The following is a 23,082-nucleotide window of genomic DNA, read 5'->3' as shown; positions in this document are numbered from 1 at the left end:
GAATCATGAACGAATCGTTCAGTACTCGAGAATCACTTTACTGACTCGTGAATCATGATTCACGAGTCCAACTGACTCACTGACGCATCCCTGTTGCTGTTAGCAAACTAATTCCATTAGTAGAAATATATCTAGCTTATAATTAAAATTGTGTGGAAAAAAACAACAGACAGTTTCTTAACAAAAACATTTCTGCTCTGAACATGAAGAACAAACCCTGAGTAGAAGCTCACATCAAGACAACAGCTCCTCAGTTCACAGTAGCATCGCTCTGCTAACATGCTAGCAGCACATTTAAGTTACTCACCCCCTCCCTCCTGGCTCACAGCTTCTTCTTCTTCTTCTTCTTGGTTGGCAACCAATGTTAAGGCGCATTACCGCCCCCTGGCTCACAGCTCAGTGGACATTTAGATGAGAAAATATATATTTGACACATATGAGGAAAATACTAATAAAATAAAAATAAAAATCAATGTTCCCATTAGAAATCTTTTTTTTGCTCTATAAAACTAGTTGTTTTTCTTTTTCAATCACTCATCTTAGCAGTAGGATTTACATGAAAAGAGAAACAAATTAAGTTTGAGTAAAAATGTATATTTTTTGCACTCTCTGGGCAACTGACTCTGTGACTCATATGACTCAAACACGATTCACTTCGGTGAGTGACTCATTCAAACTCGATTCAGTAAAAATAACCGAATTTACCATCACTAGCACGGACCCTACTGTCCGGTTTTTACTTTTAAATAAATAAAATAAATAAAATAAAAAGCACATGTTTGAAATCAGAAAGCGATGTCTCATTTTTCTTTCAGTGTGATTATTAGTTAGCGTTTCTGATGTTGGAGGGAGCTTACGGTAATGCGAATTCTGCACAATGAAATGTAATTTTCGAATGTCCGATCTTTCCTTGCGACTTGAACACAGCACGCAGCCCCCCTCCTCGTATTTGTATTCCACCGTCGCCATTTTGCTTGAGTCAGAGAGCAGTTCTGGTTTTCTTCGAGCGGGTTCGGGTTTTTCTTGCTATATTCTACAAGTTTTCAAATATCTTTTTAAATTTTAAACTGGTAATTGAACACTACATACACTGTTTACATCATATGTATGCAGTTACATTGAAACGTTACAACACGGACGTGAATACCACGGTAATAAACGGCCGTGTGAACGCTTAGCTAACGATAAGGTCGCTAACCGTCCAAGGTTTCGGTAGGCCTCTGTTATGTACACGAGCTAAAAAGTGCTCATCTATTAATCATAATAATTTAAGAGTTCACATTTTTAAACTAGACACTAGTTAGCCAGGTTAGCTATAAAGGCAAGGCATTTTCCGACTGGGAGTCACGTAGTTCATTAGCTTTGAGACACTTTTTGTAATTCAACAGTAAGTATGTGAATGTTTTCTTGGCTGTCTTGGTCTTTAAATTGATCTTTTCCTCGAGTTTGAGATTCGTTATTGTTATCTGAGTGTTTCGGTTTAATTGCTGTTTGTGTCCTAATTAAGATGACGATGATAATTAAGGCCGGTTGTCACTGGCAGGCTGAGGCTTGCGTGTGTAGAGTGAAGCCTCCCAAAAACGACACTTGTAGATTTTCCTGCATGAGACACTTGAAGTGTAAAAGTATGTGCGTGTGTCCGAGCACACTTGTTTCATGTTGCTGTGTGGAGTGTTTGTCCTGTTTGTCTTTCAATAACCACCTTTCAGTTCCCCGGGGAGTGTTTCTGATGTATTTGTAGGTTTAAACCCGTCCTCTTGGCCCTCTTTGGGGATCCCTGGATCCGGATAATTTGCCCCCAGTTGATTGGCAGAAGAATTTTTTTTTCTCCAGCATTTGGTAACCAAGACATGAAAGTCCTGCACGGTTTTCCTCCCAACCTCCAGCATTCAAATGTCACAAAATGTGTAAATGCCAACAAGCCCAAGAAGAAGCTGAGGATTTTCCCGCCAACCACGCCACCTTTCTCAACTTTTTTCCCACATCGCTTAGAGTTTCTTCTATTTTTTCTTGTTCATGCTGTTTATGTCCCCCTACTTATTTATTTCAGTAGCCACCAAATAGTATCAATGATGGTTTACAAGCAATGCCCAAAGGACTTGATTGCATCAGCATCAGTATTGTTTAGCGGTTTGGCAGAGATCAGGATGTCTCAGAAATGGGAAGTCGTAGGAAGACTAATGTCTTTGGGAGACCCACCCCACTTTTCCTCTTATCTCATGGATCAAGTGTTCCTTCAGGATTTCCTTACTACTGTGGAGACTCCGTACCAGCTGTGCACTCAGGAGGCAGACCACTTCTCTACTACCTCAGGTAAATGAGCAGCAGTGCATCTCCCACGAGTACAGGTCAGCTTTACAGATTACTCTCACTGCACTATTGTTGCCTTTTCTACAAATTCGTCAAGTTGTTTAAGTTTTCTTGTTGTTTGACTTGGAATCTAGTTGGTGATGTACAGATTCAGAACTTTTACAAACTGGTCAAATATCTTTGACCCTAAGTATCTTTATTTGGGTTTTTAGTGCTGCTAAACTTGGTGGTGGTCCTCGGTGACCTTAGCAGTGCTTAATTTAATTCATTTTTTTTGTACAAAGCGCCAAATCACTACAACAGTCACCTCAAGGCACTTTCTATTGTAAAGTAAAGAATACAATCATATGAGCGCTTTGGCAGAAGTGGGAAGGACAAACGTCCTTTAAACAGGAAGAAACCTCCAGCAGAACCAGGCTGAGGGAGGGGCTGACAACGACCCTCTGTGGAGGTGCTGGGTGCACGTCGGGGGTTGGTGCTTTATAAATGAAACGAACTGAATTAAAAATTGAGTGAAGAAGAAACAGTCATCGTGTCATGGGGAGCACCCAGCAGCACAACTAGGGGAGGATCCAGGGTCACCTGGTCCAGCCCGAACTATTTTGAATTCTGGATTTAACAGGAAGCCAAAACAGGAGAAATCTGCTCTCTCTTTCTAGTCCCTGTCAGGACTCTTGCTGCAGCATTTTGGATTAACTGAAGGCTTTTCAGGGAGTTTTTAGGACATCCTGATAATAATGAATTACAGTCGTCCAGCCTGGAAGTAATAAATGCATGAACTAGTTTTTCAGCGTCACTCTGAGACAGGATATTTCTAACTTTAGAGATGTTGCACAAATGGAAGAAAGCAGTCTTACATATGTGTTGAATACATACACGGGGACATATTGTGGTTATTGTCGTGCACCAGGAGGATCCCAGGACCCACTGCAGCAGCGTAGGGCACCAGTGGTGGACCTGGAGGTCATGGCAAACCACAAGCCTCAGGCCACCCTCCTCAGTCCGTTTCTGATTGTTTGATCAGAGACCTTCACATCAGCGGCCTGCTGGAGGTCATTTTGTAGCTCTGGCTGTACTCAGACTACTGCTGCAGCTGTCGATTGTTTTAGTAATCGATTATTCAATCGAGTATTCGGATACAATTACAGTGCTGGCTGCGGTGAAGAAATGCCAGCATATCAGTATTCTGAGGTTCGCCCTGCGCTTTGATGCAACGTTTTTGAGCTGCTGAGAACAGGACGGTATGATGGTGTAGAATTAATTGAATAGTAATTGATTGTCCAGCCTAACGACCCTCAGGTCAGAGAGTTTCACTACTATTGATGCAGGACCAGCGCTGCTGTTTGGTCCTCACGGTGTGTGCGCTTCCACATTAAACTATGCCATTGTCATCACTGCTGCTGTTGTGTATCAGTGTGTGGAGCCTTTTCATCCACAGCTGCTCCTGAAACGCTCACACATTGGCTCATACACAGCTCTGTGCTAAACAAAGTATCCAAGTAATGTCTGTTTTTGTTTTGTTTGTTTACAAAAACCAAAGCATTTGTAGACATTTGGGCGACGCAGCATCCCTGTGTGGTTCCTGGTACACACTGACACTGAGTGTTTAAATATTCCCTTGTAGGGCTGTGCGATATGACCAAAGTCTCATATCCCGATATCAGACATCCATCGTCCGGTAACGATATAAATCACAAACATGTAACATTTTCTGTAAAGTCTGTGAATCTCGGGCAGCTCGACCTGCGTGAAGTGTTTCCAGCTGTGCGTCGTGTAGCTGAGTCGAGTGTTTTAACGATGCATGAAACGACACATGTTTAGACACAAGTTGTAACGGCGCCGTTTTCTTTCAAAGTTTGAGTCTGAGCTTTATTTTTAGCACCTGGCGTCTTTTTTACTTCTCATCCGTAAACTGTCTGCATCTTTTATTTGATTCAGTTTATTTTGAAAAGTCTCAACAGGATCTTGAGCTTTATTGTGAAAGGTTTATGTGGAACATAAACAAGCGGACACACGATGCTGTTACTGTCGTTGTTGCTAACGACAACACATAAAAACAGGCGCTTGTCGTCCGTAGTGTGGTTGTATTAAATCTAAGACAGAGAGACCTTTAATAAAGCCGCTACAGTGACCATCAGAACATGAAAACAGCTGGAAACAGTTTATTTTGCAACAGCACCAAACAAACGATAGCGTAAATGAAACGATAGATGTCGTTCTATCAAACAGCCCTATTCCCTTGAAAAGCATCCAGAGTGTACCAGAGGTGCTGGCTTGGTTTGAGATGTGATGTCTGGTTTGCTCTGTGTTGTCAGGGAGGTTCCTGTCGGCCCATAAGAGATCCAGCTGCTGGGTTTAGAGGTCGTTCCTGTACTACAGCTTTACTATGACCAGCCATGGAGACGACTGCTACTTCTTTTACTATTCTACCTGCAGCAAAGTAAACAAGCCTGCTACATGCACACATTGGGCTAGAAAGTGTTGGTGACCAGAAAGAAGAGTCCAAGCTTACTGTTTGTCTGTGCAGGGAGACAGTTGTCCGTTCAGACACTGCGAGGCAGCTATGGGCAACGAGACCACCTGCAGCCTCTGGCAGGAAGGACGCTGCTTTCGTGCTGTCTGCAAGTTTCGCCACATGAAAATAACGGTAAGCAAAATGTAAATGGAGGAAAGCTGAAGTCCTCTCCTTCAGGCTTTGCCCAGTCAAGGCTGTGTGTGTCTTGAATGGCCATTAATGAAGAGTAAAAAAGCCTCCCTGTAAACCAGGATCTCCACTCCTGACTCCTTCTGTCAGATTTGAAGTGCTGTTCAGAAACACGAGGCTGGTTAAAACGGTGGCACGTTCCCTCTCATTCAGATCTTAGCTACATAGTCCAGAGTGGTGTCATTAGGAGGAGCCATTCATGACAAGAGGGAGGCTCTGAGCCTCCTCTGAGAGTGAGGAGCGTTTCTCCTCATGCATGTTGTTTCACGACAGATGGACACCACAGAATGTTTACATGTTAATGTTCTTCATCAAAACAGAAAAATCGAAAGGAGATCTCGTGTTACTGGGAGAAGCAGCCGGCAGGCTGCCAGAAGCCACACTGTGCCTTCTACCATGAAAAGCCTCGCTACATAGAAGGCGTCTTTGTCCAGCCTGATAAAAGTGAGTTCAAACACACACATTTTACATCCACTACAGCAAGATGCTGGCCCAAAGTATTTATCACCATATACATTTGAAAATGTGCCATAACGATATAACTGACACGAGACAAAATGCTTTACAACTCCACAACTTTGTTAGTGCAAAAACCCATCAATGTATTTCCACTTAAACAAGCAGCTGTTTTTTTTTAAGTAAAAATATAAACATGTAACAGTGCAAACTCCTCGCTGACAGTTTAACCAAAAAGCATTTCCAGTGGAAACTGGCCGACACATCCTCAGCATAACCATGTATAACATCCACAAACTTAAAGAGAGGTCATACACACACAACACGGTAACATTATGTTGAAGCACAGCACGTATCACTCCGCGAGGCTCCGCCTACGATAGCCATAACGCTCCGACAATCCATCAAGCGGTGCTTCGTAGCTTAGCAAAGTCGCACTGAAACATTTGACAGATTTTCGAGCGCCGTGCACATAAAATCGTTTCGAGGTCAGTAAACACAACCAGAGTTCATACATAAGGCACACGGGATTATAAGGGGCTCTGTCGACTTTCAGAAAAATCAAAGGATTGATTTTAAGTGCGCCGTATTTTCCAAACAACACGGTAATAACGACGGCCCGCTAGCATGCGCTACCAAAAATAGTGCTTTGTTGTGTATCTGACAGACGAAAGCTAAACCAGTTCCACACCAGTGAAGTTTAGGGCCGCCACAAACGATTATTGTGATAGCCGACTAATCAGATCATCATCCACTGGACGTACAGAGTACAGCTTATTGCACCAGCAGCATCTGCTCTTATATAACTATCATTAGCTTACAGCTTTAAGTGTTTAAGGTGCTAACTAAAAATAAAGACAAGATGACAGTTTAACTTTTAATGAAATCTGCAGATTGTTTCAGTGAAGTTTAATAAACTCCTTGCTATCTAAAATATAACAGGACACCGGAGTAGATTCTGGAGCATCTCACACTTCTGATGATCAGCTGTCTGTTTGACATTAAAAACTTTAATCTCAGCCAAACCGATTTACTCAGGAACAAATAAAATACTGAAAAACAATAACAAACAACAACATTGTTAAGTTATCTAAGTGACTTATATATCATGTTTAACCTGAGTAGTGAAAGACGGCGGGGGGTTTGAAAACGATCTGCCGGGAGTCCGGTGTTCTCATGGCTCTAGTGACCTAGCCCCCGGCTAACTATCGAGCTAGTGGGTAACAGACGTCTCCGAAAATGTCGGAGCGCTTTTGAAAATATGTGGTGTCTTGATAAACTGAGCAGATATTTGAGGTTTACACAGCTACATTCTCACCTGAAAATATGTTAAACGTTTATTTTGTGATCCAGAAAGAATAATAAGAGTAACATTAAAACTAACTAGCTGCCGCCATTGTTGACAGCTGAGCAGGGCCGCAGCTGTGTCCCAAACGTCGGCTGCTTCCTCCTGAGGCCGCATTTGAAGGCCGATTACGTCACAGCCAGACGACGAGGCTGTCCCAATTCGTCGACTCCTCTGAATGCAGCCGACAAATGCGTCCTTCATTTCCCCGAATTTGAAGGATGGGTCGGGTGTGTCCTTCGTGGCCCACCATATCCCAGAATTCATAGCGTGGCCCAGCCAAATTTCAGCTGCCAACAATGGCGGCCGCTACTAAGTTTTAAAATTACTCTTACTAATCTTTCTGGGTCACAAAATAAACTTTTAACATATTTTCAGGCGAGAAAGTAGCTGTGTAAACATCAAATATCTGCTCGGTTTATCAAGATATCGCATATTTGCAAAACTGCTTCGACGTGTTCGGAGACGTCTGTTACCCACCAGCTCGATAGCGAGCAGGGGGTTCAATGGTCACACAGCCGGCGAGAACAGCGGACTCCCGGCTTCGTCGTTTTCAGACCCCGCTCTTTCACTACTCAGGTTAAACATGATATAAGTCACTCGGAGAACTTAAAAATGTAATTGTTTGCCTTTTTTCTCTGTTTTATTTGTTCCTGAGTCAATCGTTTGGCTGAGATCAAAGTTATTAGATTATTAGATTAAATAAAACTTTATTAATCCCCCGGGTGGGTTCCTCCTTGGTTTTCACACAGCTGACTAAACGTCAAACAGAAAACTGATTAAACAGTGTGTGAGACAGTCGAGAGTTTACTCCAGTGTCCGGTTAGATTTTAGACAGCAAGTAGCAGACGGCGAGTTTATTAAACTCCTCCGAGACAGCGGCGACGCTAATCTGAAGGCTGGACCGTCACATTTCACAGCCTCGCACTTCCGGCCTTCTCGGTCTTTGAAGGACCCAGCCCACGTAGACCGCAAAGGCCGGGTCCTCAGGAGGATGCAGCCGACGTTTTGGGACACAGCTCACGCTATGAATTCTGGGACACAGCTTCTTCTTCTTCGGGGTTTAACGGTAGCTGGCATCCTTGTACATGCAGTGCTGCCATCTTCTGTTTCAGTCCGTTATTACACTCTTAAATCCTGCTACTCATTCCTGCGTCGTTTGTGATCTTACAAAGCTTCAAACGACGCGTCGACTATTAAATCAGTCGTGATGATTTTGATAGTCGACTACTCGTAGCAGCCCTACTGAAGTTGCAGCGTTTTTACAAACCAGTTCTGGTTCATCCGTTTCACTCAACGATCCGCTTTCGCCCTTCCCATGCTTTTACTGCCATGTGCGTATGAAAACAAAGGCTCTGCACATGCGTGTTCTCGTAGCGTGTATGATATGGCCCAGCCCTACTAATGACCATGGCTGTTACCGTCCCAGACGCAAGGAAGGAGGAGGAACAGCACCACGAGGAACAGACTGTCCCGGCAGCCACAGTGAACCCTCAGCTCAGAAGTGTCAAGACTGATACGCAGGAGCCGGTGCCGAGCCCCACCCATCCACCAGTCGTGATTAATCCAGCAGACGATGATGAGGATGAGGACGGTGAGCTGAACCTGACTTTAGAAAACATGTATTTCTGCAATGAAGTTAATGTTTTTTTGATTCTCATCACGGATGTCTTTCAGACCAGTTCTCAGAAGAGGGAGAGGAGGGAAAGGGTGGCCCTTCGCCTAGAAAGCTGCCCAAATCAGGTGCAGCAGCAGAGAGACACAAGCTCACACCTGACATCGTATCTGGGTTTGTGAGTTAAGCATCTTAGCCTCCCACATCTCCTAAAACCTTTTGTCTTCACAGACGATTCCCTGAACTTTGGAGTGAGCACGTTGGAGGAGATCCGGCTAAGGAAAGCCCTTAAGGCCAGCATGAAGAGGGCCGGTTACCCCCTCCAGACTACCGAAACATCCACCAGTGTGGAGAAAGAAAACATCCAGACGTTATTTCGACCAGATGTATTTGACTCACGAGATGGTAAAAAGTGTAACAGCTGTGTTTTCCCAGTCTTCTGTGTAACGTTGGTGGCGCTCCTGTTTGCTGCTGCTGAGGCAGATCTACTTTAAACTTGAACTGTTCTGTGTTTTAACTCTCATCTCTCTGGTGTTTGTAGAGCCTGGGGGAGCCAGAGTTAGTGTGACTAAAAGACTTGGGAGAAAGATTAACAGCACTGGTAAACTTGCTCTCTTGCTGCAGTTGTCAGATACTATTGTGAGTAATAATGTAGAGATTAAAAGCTCATTGCTTGTCCTTCACATAGATCTAAGAAGTGCAGAAGATGTCCCCCTGAAAAGGAGTCTGGCTAAGCGTTTGGGTAGGGTGGTGGATGTGGACCAACCATTTCTGCCCCCTCACAAAGGTCAGTGCTGTAAGAGCTGCAGCTGTGGCCTCTGACTCGTTATGCTGCCATTCACACTGAAGCCTCGCCTGTCTTCTGTTTCTTCAGCTCTCAAACCTGTAAAGGAAAGACTTGGATTGCTTTGTGATCCCGTTGCAGCCAGTCAACCAGGTAAGCAGGCTGATATGAGCTACACTCACATCGATTGTGGAATAATATAAATCACAGCCATGTGCTAGAACGTGTTGTCATGGTTGCAGCTGAGAGCAGTGCGGTGTCACAGAAGGTTCCTGAGCTTATCCACATAAAGACTCTGGAGCAGATCAAACAGGAGAAGGCGGTCAGGTCCCAGCGCGACAACCAGAAAAGCACCAGAGCCACAGAAGCCACCGAGAGCAAAGCCAGCAGTGGAACAAAGCGAGCCATCGCCATGAACGACGCCTCCCTCTGCAATGTCAAAACATTTTCTGAGATTCTTCACGACAAGAAGAAAAGACAAGAGGAGGAGCTGGAACAGAAGCCCCGCCCTGAGGTCAATCACACAGCAGAGCGAGATCAGGGCAAGAGCCAGGAGGAGGCCCACACAGCTGGGCCTGAGGTCGCAAACGCGGGCCGGATTAGAGTAAAGACCCTGGAAGAAATCCGCATGGAGAAGGCAGCAAGGAGTCAGCTCGAGCAGGCAGTGGACGCTGAAAACAGGAAGAGGTCTAACGCTGAGGAGAGCGGTGCCAAGAAGCCCCGCCTGCTGCGCATTAAGAAGCTGGCCCCCCAAAGTAAGGCTGCTTTTTTGCATATTACATCTGTGCTATTACAGGAAGTGCATGCACATCTGTTACACTGTCTTTCTGATGGCCTTTGGTTTTGACTGGTCGGCAACACTTGGGGGGACATTTATATGAACTGTTGGTAAGACTGTGTAACACAGGCCGTGACAAAGGCCATAATTCCCCTGGGTGGGTGAATACATGTTCCATTGTTCATTCCTTCTATTGTGCGCGACTCCTTTGCTGTAAAATGGCTGGAAATGAGGCGAGATTAAGCCGCTCCATAACGGCGTTTTTATGCTTACGCGTGCCCCTGACGCATAGCGCCACATGCTGCAAACGAAGTATCATTTTCTCACACAACACACACGACCGAGCCATCACATCGTGTGCCCAAGCAAACCACACGTTCTCTAAAAGCCGATAGATCTCACAGAGTCCAAAGGGTCTGCAGGTTTCGTCACATCCCCACCAAAGTTCACTGAACCAGCCACAGAAGACCACACACGTGTCCACAACTGATAAACATAACATCATAAATCAGACCTGCCTTTGCTGTCGCGCCCATCTGAGACTGCAGCTGGTTTCCTCTTCACAATGCCTGTTTTCAGTTACAGACGTCTGATTGGACGAGGCTCATAGATTGTTTACACAGAGATTGTAGACCATATAGGAAAGTGTTGCTGGATTGTTTTGTTTTCTCCTAACATGGTTTTGAAACACTAACATGAACCTTATGTTGAACTTAGCTAGCAGCATCGCCGCAGAGAAGAAGCCACACAGAAGTGCATCTCCTGAACCCCAGGTACTGTCTGCTTTCTGTTTTTCTTCAGTGTTGGTTTCTTTGTCATCGGGCTGTTGGCAGTGCTAATTTTCTCTCTTTGTAGACCAGTAACAATATCAAGGTGAAGACCTTTGAGGAGATCATGCGGGAGAAACGCCTTCGAAAGCAGGAAATGTTGGAACAAGGCAAAGTGGGAGAACCTGAAACGGAGCCTTCTCACAATCAGAATGCCAGCAGTACCGTCAAAAGGAAGGCTCCTTCATCACCGCGCTCCTCCTCCTCGCCTTCCTCCAAAACTCCATGTGCCGGTTCCACCGAAAGAGTTCCTGCTCACAAGCTGATTACTCTCAGGTCAACGGCTGCACCGCCTGGAAACGGTGTGGCCGCTCCTGAAACAACAGCTGCTGTTGTTACTGTGCAGAGCTCTTCACCACAGCAGGCTGGGACAAAGTCCAGCTCCAGGGTCGCTCCAGACAAGAAGACGCAGGTGTCCTCTGCACTGTCACCACTGGAGCAGCCTCGTGTGACAGGAGCCTCTACTGCCGAGGAAGCGATGGACACGAATCGGGAGTCCCCAGAGCACACTGCAGATACCAAAGGTACTGTATCACTCGTGCTGTCACTCATCTTTCTAAGCCAAGTGCACTCAAAGCACTTGATCTATGCACAGGTGCTTCCTCTCACACATTCACACTCCGGTGGATGCATCAGAGAGCACCATGGGGTGAGCACCATGGGGTGAGCACCATGGGGTGAGCACCATGGGGTGAGCACCATGGGGTGAGCACCATGGGGTGAGCACCATGGGGTGAGCACCATGGGGTGAGCATCTTGCCCAAGGATACTTGGCTTGCAGCCTGGAGCAGGGATCGTTTTAATGGAGAGGGGCAGAATATCAACCAGGAATCCAGAAAAGAAAACGCATTACATACAAGCTATACATTGGTATGGTGTAGTTAAACTGTACCATAATGGATTAACTCACACCCACAAAGTCCCCCTGAGTACTCCAGGAGAGTAGAGAAGCGCTGTGTAAGAATCAGTCCGTAACGTGTACACCATGCAGAGCAGGCTCGTGGTCACACCAACAGCAAGTCCTCTGTCATCAGTTTGACTCGCGGTGTTTGAAGGAGCAGCTCCGTTCTGTGGAGGTCTGCCAGGGAGCAGTGTGACTCCACTGCATGGAGTGGGCCGTGCATGGTAACATCTTGGACAGCAGCCTGCTTCCCTCTGCCAGAACACCTACGATCAGCCAGTGTTTGGTCCTTTATCTGTGGGAGGAACTGAAACTTCGAGTGGCCGAGCAAGAAAAACCCCTCCTGAGAATTTCTTAAACGCGGTGACCACCTAAAAGAAATGTCTTAGAGTTGTACCTGCCAACAAGGATTAAACACAAATTAGAAGCTGTTCATTTCTTTGTAAGTGAGCAAACATGCAAATTTAGCAGGGGGTCAAAAAGTCCTGTCCCTGCACTGTAAGCTGACCTTAAACGGACCCAACCAGGAGGTGCATGCTTAGTTTGAGCCAAACAGTTTCCCAGTGCTTGTAGTTTGTAGCGACACACTGGGGTTCGCTCTGATAGTTCTTGGAGTGTGAAAAGAAACAAAAGCATGTGACGTCTAACCAGAGTGACCAAACTATGGTGTGAGGTAGGGCTGGGCGATATATCGAGTTTTTTAAAAATATCGATATATTTTCATACGAGATATAAGATGTGACAATATCGTTTATATCGATATAGTCTATGTTACGTTATAATTATACTTGTGGAGCCGCAGGTTTGCCTCTCTTTCGTCCACTTTTGTCTCTACGCAACGTTACTCGGCCTCGCCTCTCCTGCACTGAACACAACTCCCCCATAGCTTCACCTGCAGGCAATGACAAGATGAAAGCGGAAAATCTCCGTTAGCGAGTTACCGTGCGTGGGGCTGGACGGCGTCAACGTGTTAGCGAGCTAACCGCGCTAACAAGCTAACCGCGCTAACGACATGCAGCCCGGAGGAGCTGCACGGCCTAAAATCCTTTCATTTTCTCAAAAATCGACAGCGCGCCTTATGTATGAATTCTGGTTGTGCTTGCTGACCACAAACCGATTTTATGTGGAACACGGCGCTCAGCAATCTGTCAAAAAATGTTTTAATATGACTTTGCTAAGCTACGGAGCTGCACCGCTTGATGTCGGAGGATTACGGCTACCGGGGAGGAGCCTCGCGGAGTGATACGTACTGTGTGTGTATAAGGACCATAAATGGCACCTGTTCAGAGACGTGGTGCAGCTCTGAAATCTGTCTTTGCTCAGCGTCTATTAGTTTACATTTTGACTGCACAATTGTGAGCTTTTTGTTATGCACAAAAACAACATTGTTTTCTTTTATTTATGGACCATGATTATTTAATAAATGCTGATAATTTATTTTTGAGTAATTTCTTCATGTACATCTACGCTGTATGTAAATAAAAGTGCCCGTGTGACATCTGGGACACAGTGTGACTAAGAACTCTCTTTTTGTTCTCAACTTATGGCTTAAAAAAAAATATCGAGATATATATCTTATATCGCCATCCAGCTAAAAAATATCGAGATATGAATTTTGGGTCATATCGCCCAGCCCTAGTGTGAGGCAGGAAAGTCTCTGCAGACTAAAGCATTACTTTGTACTTACAGAGAGACCGAAACTGAATGTGAAACCGTCTGTGATGAAGCCTGCAGTGCTGGTTAAGCCTGGCCAGAGGAGGCGGGGAGCACAACAGTCTGCTGTAGTTGCTGTTAAACCTCTAAACAGCCCCTCTGCACCGAAAGAGGAGCCACGAACCAGTGACAGACATGTAAGGGTGCATGTGTCCAGTGTGATGCACTTCATGTTTAATTTCTATTGTGATAATCCTGTACAGACGAATGCAGATGAAGGAGGAGGGACTAATTACTCGTGTGCTGTGAATTTGTTTTGCCTCGTCAGACTCTCCCATCCACCGGCGTGGATGCTGCATGGAGTCACTTCACCCAGCTGGAGTCTGCCTCCAGCTCTAGCCCAACAGGAGAGGAGCTTCAGACCGTCCCTGTCTTCACACAGAGTCTAGGCCCAGAGAGCAGTCTGCCCATCAGTGGTGCGACCACCAGAGAGTCCTGCACGGTGCCCCAAAGGTAAACGAGAGTCCAGACAGAAAAACAGATCAGCGTTAGTGTGCTGCTGCCCCCAGCTCAGTGCTCATTGGTTCCATTCAGTCTGGCTTTGGGGAAAGAACAATAAAAGTAGCAAGTGAGAGCAGAAAATAAGTATTTATGTTCGGTATGCACTTCATTACAAACACAGTCATTACTGTGGTAGAGACCGAACACAGTGCTGGAAACATTCCTCAGAGATGTTGGTCCACACTGATGTGGTGCTTTGCATTGTTGACTGCACATCAAATGTGCTATGTTGGATTGGGATCTAGTAACTATGGACGCCGTTTGACTACAGTACACTTACTATCAGGTTTGGGAAACCAGTCTGAGCTTGTTTGAGCTTTATGGTTGCTGCTGGGACCACCGTCACCTTCACCCTCCACACCTGCTCCAGCTCTTCTCTGAGCCCTTGGTACTTCTCCAGCTTCTCATGTTGCTGTCATTCGCTGCATCCATCCCTACGGCCGTCTTCCTCTGTTTGTCTACCACCACCATGTCCGTCTGTATCTGGAAGTCCCACAGGATCTTAGCTCGGTCATTCTCCGCCCTTGGGGGCGTCTCCCATGTTGACCTCAGGACTGGGGCTAGGGCTGTTCGATGTAACGATATATATCTGATGACAATATAAAAACATCGTTTCATTTACGCTATCGTTTGTTTGGTGCTGTTGCAAAATAAACTGTTTCCAGCTGTTTTCATGTTCTGATGGTCACTGTAGCGGCTTTATTAAAGGTCTCTCTGTCTTAGATTTAATACAACCACACTACGGACGACAAGCGCCTGTTTTTATGTGTTGTTGTTAGCAACAACGACAGTAACAGCATCACGTGTCCGCTTGTTTATGTTCCACATAAACCTTTCACAATAAAGCTCAAGATCCTGTTGAGACTTTTCAAAATAAACTGAATCACATAAAAGATGCAGACAGTTTACGGATGAGAAGTAAAAAAGACGCCAGGTGCTAAAAATAAAGCTCAGACTCAAACTTTGAAAGAAAACGGCGCCGTTACAACTTGTGTCTAAACATGTGTCGTTTCATGCATCGTTAAAACACTCGACTCAGCTACACGACGCACAGCTGGAAACACTTCACGCAGGTCGAGCTGCCCGAGATTCACAGACTTTACAGAAAATGTTACATGTTTGTGATTTATATCGTTACCGGACGATGGATGTCTGATATCAGGATATGAGACTTTGGTCATATCGCACAGCCCTACTTCCAGCCCACACTCGGCACAGATGTTCCTGTACACTATGCCGGCCACTTGGTTATGGCGTTCCATGTATGCCCTGCCTGCTAGCGTCTTGCACCCTGCTGTTATGTGCTGGATTGTCTCAGGGGCATCTTTCCACAGCCTGGGGTCTTGCCTGGTGTGGTAGACCTCAGCCTCCATGGATCTGTGCTCAGAGCTTGTTCCTGTGCTGCCTTTCAGCCACTTCCTCTGTCTGCCGGTGGTACATAGCGTGCAGAGTCCTGTCCTTCCATCACTGTTCTTCTCCTCGCTCCTCTTCTTTCTTGGGTTTCTGCTCAGTGAGGTATTCACTAAGCGTGCGGTGTGGTAGCCGTCTCCTGATGTACTCATGGATGTTTGTCTCATCCTGGGTAAAAATGATCCTATTTTTCAGATTGGCTGCTCTCGTACTCAGTGCACCTTCAGTTGTAGTAGGAGCTTGGTACCTAATCTTGGGTTTTTGTCCAGTTGCTGCAAGCTCCATGGCAACCCCGTGAGCCACGGGTGTCACCTGTTGTTTTTGTAGTGGTTCCCTGAGATTTATTTGTGTCTCTGCTTTTGGTGAAGAGGTTCCTCTCTGAGAGCATGTCAGTTTTTCTCTGTTTGCGTGAAATGAAGTAACAAGGCTTTCTGTCGTTCAGCCCAGTACAGAAGACACCCTCTCAGCCCAGATCAAGGAGGCTCAGCACTGCAGCATCCCGGGCTGCCTCCACCTCGAGCGCCGCTGCCTCCACCTCTGCCATGGATGACTTCGAGGAGCTGATCAATGAGTTTACTGACGACCACCTTGATGATGATGTGGACCCCAGTATCGGAGAGGACGACCTGCTGCAAGAGCTTTCTGAAATGATTGACAGCTGAGAGGACGCAGTCAGCAGTCGGCCCTGTGTCTCTCTGGGCGGTGGGACTTAGCTCCATGGTAGATGTTGGGCTATTTAGATGTATTTCGTTCTTAAAATAACTTTTTAACCTATGAGTCCATATGTTGCTCTTTACATTTTCATCATCTTCTCTCAAAGACAGTCTTCTATAATTTGCTCTTCAGGTGAATATTTGATGATGGAGGAATTACTCTGCAGGGCCTCAGTCCTCTTCATCATGTGTGTTTATGATCCCACTCCAACAAAAGCTGTTGTGTTAGAGATGTGCTTACCACGATCCCAGGTTTGTGTGGATGCTGTTCATTTAGAGAGAAGTTGTATCTGTATACTGTGTATGCAACAGAACTATGTGTTTGTTGTTCTGTGAGTGGACGAGCCTGTTCACACATCGTGACAGTGATGGAATAGATCCGTTTGATTTCAGCGAGGACTGTCACAGAACCTACGATGATCACCGTTTAAAGTAATTTATTGGAAAGGCGTGTGTGCAGTCATTCACATGTGATCGAGTCTATCCCGTGACTGTACTCACTTTATATGTTTTATTAATGTGTGTTTCTTTCATCACTTACGTTTAGTAATGGACGTCCTTTTAACCTAGAGCAGGTGGTGTCAGTGTGTAAGAACTCTTTGTTATTTATGAACAGCTCAGGGACTGTTTCACATGTTTCTATGTTCTTTATACAATGAAAAAAAGGGGGAGGGGCTTTGATTTTAGCAGTACTGCCTAGAGATGATTTTTTTTGTTTGGTCTGTTAGTAGATCAGCTTACTTTGTCTCTGTCCTGACCCTCACACAGGCTGACTATTCAGAGTGACTTGTACATTTATTGTGTAAATAAAAATTATTTTAAATTAATTTGAATTCTTGTTTATTTTACTTTTCATTTACACACACACACACACACACACACACACGTATGTATACATATACATATACATACATATACACACACGTGTGTGTGTGTGTGTGTGTGTGTGTGTATGTATACATACGATATATATATGTATACATATACATACGTACATACGAGTCTGACTTTGACACTTAAAAAAGGCGTCAAAGTCAGACTCTGGTTGATCATTGGCCAGCTTCAGAAGGCAGACCAGAAATTTTAATAAAGATTTTACAAACAACCTACAGAATAAATATGATGGCATTGATAAATTCATATGGATACCAGCATGTTATGGTGTTATTGGCAATGAGGTGGCAGATAGAATTGTAAAGCAGGCTGTTAAGAGAGATCAAGAGGTTTTAAATATCAGTGCTAGCAAAGCTAAAATGAAGAGCATTGTAAAAGAGAAAATGATAGCAAAAGTGGTGGAAGGAGGAGAGGACAGGGAGATGGTTTTATTCTATTCAAAGAGAAACAGGGAGGACCAGGAGAGAGGAGACAATCATATCTCAATTCAGATTTGTAGAAAAAAAGATTAAGCTAGATAGAAAGGATTTATTGCAAAGGAACTCCAGATGTGAAAGTTTTATGGCTTTATTTCAGTTCCTAAGACTAATTTGTATGCAGAGACATGACGATATAGTAGTATTTTTTTGATCATTCATTTTTGATTATTTGGTATGAGCGAATTCTGGTCCACCCTCCAAGCCAGTTGGTGGCGGTAGTGCACCGCATTGTTGTTTGCCAACCGCCAAAAACACGTCGAAGAAGAAGAAGGCGAAGCGGAAGTGACGCCACCAGGCAGCAGGTGGCGTCACACAGCTCGCAGAAGCCGGTGTATCTTAGCTTCCGTCGGAGAGGATGTAAACAGAAGGACACCGAGCCTTGAGAGAAAGCGGTTGAAAACATGACCAAGCTGGAGCTCCTCAACGTGTTTCTGAACGACAGGCTCACGGCGGCGGCCGAAGACATTTTTCGCGCCGTAAAAGACACGGTGGTGGAGTACCAGAGTGAAATCCTGCGCTCCAAGGAGGAGAACGAGCGACTCAAACGGCTCCTGAATGTGGCCGTCCAGCGGCTACTGCTGCAGTCAGGTGAAGAGCATCGGCTCACGGCGCTCACTGGTAAAAACCAGCGCAAGTGTCCCAGCGGTAGCTCCCACATAGAGCTATGTGGGAGCTACCGCTGCTACCCACAGGTGTGCTAGCACAGACACACGAAGTCAGTTTGCTCTTTGGGGTTTGGAAACAACACTGTTGGTAGTTTAACCTGTAAAAATCAGCTAAACCCAGGCTGATGACTACAAACATGACGTCAGAGAGTTTCCTGAGGAGCCAGTTTCAAACAGCCAGACACGTGATCGCTAACCGTCGCTGTTTTCGCTAGTCAGTACCAGACGTACTAGTCGTTTAACCTGGTTGTTAAGATTTTAACTGATGCCCAGTGCCGGTGTCGTAGGGAGGGTAGGTATCCCCGACAGAACTGGTTTCCCCTGCGTCGGGAGCGCGCACTGGGTAGGGAGAGCGGGTCCAGTTGACTCCGCCTCCTTTCTAACCACCTTGACGTGGAAACAGTGACGTTTGACTTTAGTGAAAGATGAGTGTCGGTACAGTAGCGACCAGTGTGTGGACGGGATTATTTCAACAAACCGAGGACGTTGTGTGTAACGAGACCATAGTCACGTCTGTGTGAACTCGACTCACGTCAATTAATAATACTGCGTTCACAATTTTTACTCTGGTTGTTGCAGATCGCAAAAGGTTTGTGTGCTGGAAACCAAAACACCCACGTTCAGTTTGTCCCTGTGAAACACGTTTCTGTAGATAGACCTCCAGACACCAGGGAGACACACTCTAACTGCACAATCTGTGTGTGTCCAGTCAACATGTGTAGGGTGTATCTGTTAGACACCCTTACACTGACCCTTACACTGACCCCAACTGTATATCAGTCGAAAGAAATTTCTGTTTATAGCAGCATCCATCGCCTCAGAGTGTAAGAGTGTGTGTCTTTGCACTACGCTATATTATTCATCAGCATTAATCCCAGTACTGTGCTTTGCTGTGATAAATGACTTGAGGCTGTGAAACACTCAGGGTCACACATCCATTAGTTTATTAGAGCCAGCTCGGCTTGGATAGCTTCCCCCCTTTAAAACAAGACAGTGTTTATATTTACTTATTAAAGTTCAATAAGGGCAGATCACTTGGAAGAACTGAACATGATTCACTGAGATAGAGAAATGAATGATTAGACTCTGATCACGATCATGGCAGATAGGATGTAGGACAGGATGCAGTGGTAGTGAAGATGAAGAATGAGGCTGACGAGGAGGGTTGTCTGAATGGCAGAGAGCACAGATTTAAAGCATGCAAAGCGGAGGCTGATTGGCTCAAAGAATGCGGGCGAGAAGATGATTGGACTAGAGCAAGAGTATCGAGCGTGGGTAGTGATGCAAAGAACAGGAGAAGCAGAGCGAAGCAGGTAGATGAGTGTTTCCAGGTGCTCCTCAGTGATGCCGAAGGTGACACATTTGGTGTGATGATCTGAAACGTGACGCGTGTTTAAAGAAAATGAGGAAGGAGGCAAATACAGCATTAAAGTGCTTTTACTTACAGTCAGTGTTCAACGTGTTTCCAGCTTCAGCCATCTTCACATGTGCAGATTTGTGCGTCCACTACAGCACCACTGTGAATCGTAGTGTTCACTGACTGTGCATAAATCCACCCAGCATGACTGTGATGTCTGTCACCTTTCAGAACCCCACTCTCAGGCCCAGGAAGACGGTCAGCTCTGTGCGTCTGAGTGTGGAAGGAGTGCAGGGCTGCTGTCACACGTCAAAGATGAACAAAGAAACGCTCAAAGTCACTGCTCGCACCAGGTAAGCAACTCTGAGGAAGGAAACTGCAGGAGCGTTGAGCCGCTGAGGTTAAATGCTCCACCTGCCCAAACCGCCTCGCTGCCTCCGCTTACATCCCCAGAGGTGAAGACGGAGACGGACGGGGAGGACAGCAGGAAGCAGCAGTGCTGTAACAGCCTGCCAGCGGCCGCTAACGCAGCTCAGAGTGATTCTCGTGCCACCGCTGCAAAGACACACAGGACTGTGAGAAATGAGCAGCAGGTGAAGGGGCTGCTGCGCTCAAACGGAAAGCAAAGTGCTCACATACTGCAGATGAAAAATGTAAAGTCTCTGAAGGCGTCGTCATCGCGGCCCCATCATCCGAGCCAGAGCATCCAGAGGTGGCACAGCTGCAATGAGTGCGGGAAGGGCTTCAACTTTGCCTGCCAGCTGGAGGTCCACATGCGCTGGCACACCAAAGAGAAGCCATACAGCTGTGCGGTGTGCCGGAAGAGCTTCACCACCGTGAGCATGTTGAAGAGGCACCACCGCATCCACACCGGAGAGAAGCCTTTCCGCTGCCACGTCTGCGGGAAATGCTTCAACCAGTCAGCTCATCTTAACACCCACTTCAGGCTTCACACCAGAGAGAGGGCCGGCTGGAGCCGAGCGCCACACTGCAAGTTGTCCCAGTAGGAACCCGCTTCATGTGTAAACACCAAGAACTGTTTCTTCTAGTGGTGTACAGTGGTGGTGTGTGCTTGTGTCTTGTTGTGCAATAAACATGACAACTGCAGATGCGGTGACGTGTGCTGGTGTTAATGAGTGTAGTTGTAGCTACGCAGACAGGCGAGGCTGGACATTAAAGATGGGAGAGTAAACCATGTCTCCTTTGTCTTCTCTTTCAATGCTGCACTTTTGTATCTTTGTATTATTGTGAGAATTAGCCGTGCTGTTTCTAAGGCCACAGACCGTTCCTGAACATGGTTCATAATGCTTTGTTTCCTTCTCTGCACTGTCTGTGGAAGGCTCAGTGTGGCAATCTGAGAACATGACATCCTACTCAGTCCACGAGGGCCGGTGTCCCTGCAGGCTTTGTGTCCTCCAACCAACACAGCTGATTTAAATGGCTACAGTAGCTCCTCAACGGCTGTGTCCCAATTCAGGGTCTGCACGCTTGAAGTACGCGCACTACGTACGGTGCGTACTAGGAAGTACGAGAAGTGCGGAAGTGAGAGGCTTGTGAAATGGGACGGTCTAGCCTCCGTCGCGCTGTTCAGGTTGCCTAGCAACCTTAATACTAACCGTGAGAAATGTTATATTCAGCTTTGTTTGACAGAAATGAAGGAGAAAAATGTTTTGTTGTTCATTCATTTTTATCATGACATCACTTTGATTAGTTGAGTATGGTGCAGTGGACACATGTGTGACTGCTGTGATTAAAGCATCTTTCTTTCAGCTTAACGAGTGAACCGTCAGCTCGTTCAAACACACGTTAAAGTGCGTTTGGCTCGACACCACCGAACAGAGGCAGCAATATAACACAGCTCACATTAACAGTGCAGTGAATCCTGCTTGTGCCGTGATGTTCAGGAAACCGAGCAGCATCACTGACTTTCAGCTTGTTGTGTTTGTGGATATATGACTGACTTTAATTATCCATAAATCATCAGAGTCTCTGTCAGATTAAGGTCGACTATTGAACGGCGTATATTTAAAAGGCTTTGAAACCAAGTTAGTACAAACGTCACTAATGTCACATGACTTTGCTGACATGTGACCAACAGTAATGTTTAATGTTCTTCATTATTAAACATTCGCACATAAATAAGTGACGTTGTTAAATTATAATATTATTTTATGCCATGTTATGCCCCTAACTAAAGATTGTGAATTATTATGTAGTTTTAGTTTGCATTATGCTCCTGAATTAGAAGAAGCTGATAACTATTGCATTAGTTAAACTGATTTGCATTACATTAAACTGCTGATTTATTGTGGATGAATGATATTGTTTTATGATGTTATAAGAAATACTGTTCGTAGAAAGTCATCGCCTTATTTGTCTGATTAGAAGAGAACAGAATATGCTGGAGTTTTCTGCCCCATCTCAGCAGGAGCAGATAAACTGGGAGCCAAGGTCGTAGCTTAGGCGCCGTGTGAGAGAAAGCATGTGAATGTTTAGGCTTTTATGATAAGGTGGAGGCACCAGAGAGAGTTTGATCAATGCTCCACCATTTGGAGATCTGAGGCTGTCTGCGTACGGTGTCCATCTCCCACACGTGTGACTATTAAAATCATGGTTTGACTCAACCCGGCCGGACCAGTGTTGTTACCGGTATTGTGGTTTTTCCTCTTGTCTCCATCCCCAATTTTTGAACTCGTAACAACGTCATATTCAGTACTTCTTTCTGACAGTTCACTCTTCAGCCGCTCCCTTCTGCCGTATTTTGCCGCAAAATTATCCACACCCACCGCCGCACTATGAATTGTGGGATATATGGGACCATGAAGCGTGCACCGGACCACGCTTGATATTTGGGGAAACCGAGGCGTATTTGAAGTACACTTCGAATTGGGACAGCCGTCGTCGCGTGGCGGTGACGTAACCGCACTTAAAATGCGTGCTTCAAGCGTGCGGTCTCTGAATTGGGACACAGCCAACATGTCCTGCAGTTCCCCAGAGGCCTGGTAACGAACTAATCATGTGATTCAGGTGTGTTGACCCAAGGTGAGATCTAAAACCTGCAGGACACCGGCCCTCGTGGACTGAGAGTGCCCACCCCTGTCCTACTGGAACACGCACACCTCACCACCAGTCCAATCATTACTTTCAACACTGTCATTAAAATGACACCCAGTTTAAATTCTTTGTTTCTCCAGTTTGGAAACGTCTCTGATTTCATTTGAAGTTGTAAATATTAAATACAGCCTGTGGATCGTCAGGATCCAGGGCCTGGGCTGGCTCTCTGATTAAATACTCCTAAGCTCAGATCTCATGAGCATGGCCCACCATGGGATGTTCAGTTCAGATGGAGGTGAAGTGGGAGTGGTGCCTCTCCCAGCTCTAAGTGCTCAGAATCGTCCACCCTGCTGATCTCTGACAGAAACCGAGCGGAGCAGCCTGGGAGGCTGGCCTCCATCAGCCAGGTTTGTTACAGCAGCTCCCTTCATGACCTGTGACATGAAAGCGTATGAAGGCTGGTGTGCGTAGTGGAGCCCCGCCCTCTGATGTAACTGTGAAGCTGGCTTCAACAAATCCGTTTTAAAAACACGTTCATCTTCTGTCAGTGCAGAACGAGACGTCAGCAGGCTGGGT

At 45.8% G+C, this 23,082-nt stretch overlaps 2 protein-coding genes across 5 annotated transcripts; both read left to right on the top strand.

The window, feature by feature from the left end:
* The first annotated feature begins 973 nt into the window (after nt 1–973).
* zc3h11a (zinc finger CCCH-type containing 11A) lies at nt 974–16,838 on the top strand. 3 transcript variants are annotated; one of them, XM_085352936.1, is made up of 17 exons: nt 974–1,070; nt 2,241–2,313; nt 4,626–4,750; nt 4,838–4,957; nt 5,335–5,458; nt 8,245–8,409; nt 8,493–8,558; nt 8,662–8,835; nt 8,972–9,031; nt 9,119–9,217; nt 9,305–9,367; nt 9,457–9,969; nt 10,710–10,765; nt 10,848–11,343; nt 13,410–13,570; nt 13,702–13,886; nt 15,787–16,838. In XM_085352936.1, exons 3-17 carry the CDS (start codon nt 4,697–4,699, stop codon nt 16,004–16,006), a joined length of 2,556 nt encoding a protein of 851 aa, XP_085209062.1. In that variant the 5' UTR covers nt 974–1,070; nt 2,241–2,313; nt 4,626–4,696; the 3' UTR covers nt 16,007–16,838. The 3 variants fall into 3 exon arrangements, with proteins under 3 accessions (XP_085209062.1, XP_085209060.1, XP_085209063.1); XM_085352934.1 differs by having other exon boundaries at nt 974–2,313; XM_085352937.1 differs by lacking the exons at nt 974–1,070; nt 2,241–2,313 and having other exon boundaries at nt 4,253–4,750.
* A 933-nt stretch (nt 16,839–17,771) lies between these two features.
* Nucleotides 17,772–20,632, top strand: LOC146631414 (uncharacterized). 2 transcript variants are annotated; one of them, XM_085353663.1, is made up of 2 exons: nt 17,772–18,018; nt 19,684–20,632. In XM_085353663.1, exons 1-2 carry the CDS (start codon nt 17,832–17,834, stop codon nt 20,457–20,459), a joined length of 963 nt encoding a protein of 320 aa, XP_085209789.1. In that variant the 5' UTR covers nt 17,772–17,831; the 3' UTR covers nt 20,460–20,632. The 2 variants fall into 2 exon arrangements, with proteins under 2 accessions (XP_085209789.1, XP_085209788.1); XM_085353662.1 differs by having other exon boundaries at nt 17,772–18,048.
* Nucleotides 20,633–23,082: the final 2,450 nt, after the last annotated feature.

The sequence above is a fragment of the Diplotaxodon limnothrissa genome, linkage group LG5 (assembly GCF_057381915.1).
Source record: "Diplotaxodon limnothrissa isolate DT_005_m linkage group LG5, D_limnothrissa_male_GT1.1, whole genome shotgun sequence".
NCBI lineage: Eukaryota > Metazoa > Chordata > Actinopteri > Cichliformes > Cichlidae > Diplotaxodon > Diplotaxodon limnothrissa.
This window is presented reverse-complemented; position numbering and strand designations above follow the sequence as displayed.

What these genes read in the sequence shown, in the direction of transcription:
- LOC146631414 (XM_085353662.1), top strand. Translation starts at nt 17,832, where the DNA reads ATGACCAAGCTGGAGCTCCTCAACGTGTTTCTGAACGACAGGCTCACG. An exon ending in TCGGCTCACGGCGCTCACTG is followed by an intron (nt 18,049 to 19,683) that starts GTAAAAACCAGC and finishes GTCACCTTTCAG; the next exon opens with AACCCCACTCTCAGGCCCAG.
- zc3h11a (XM_085352936.1), top strand. Translation starts at nt 4,697, where the DNA reads ATGACCAGCCATGGAGACGACTGCTACTTCTTTTACTATTCTACCTGC. An exon ending in CGATGATGAGGATGAGGACG is followed by an intron (nt 8,410 to 8,492) that starts GTGAGCTGAACC and finishes GATGTCTTTCAG; the next exon opens with ACCAGTTCTCAGAAGAGGGA. An exon ending in TCCTGCACGGTGCCCCAAAG is followed by an intron (nt 13,887 to 15,786) that starts GTAAACGAGAGT and finishes TCTGTCGTTCAG; the next exon opens with CCCAGTACAGAAGACACCCT.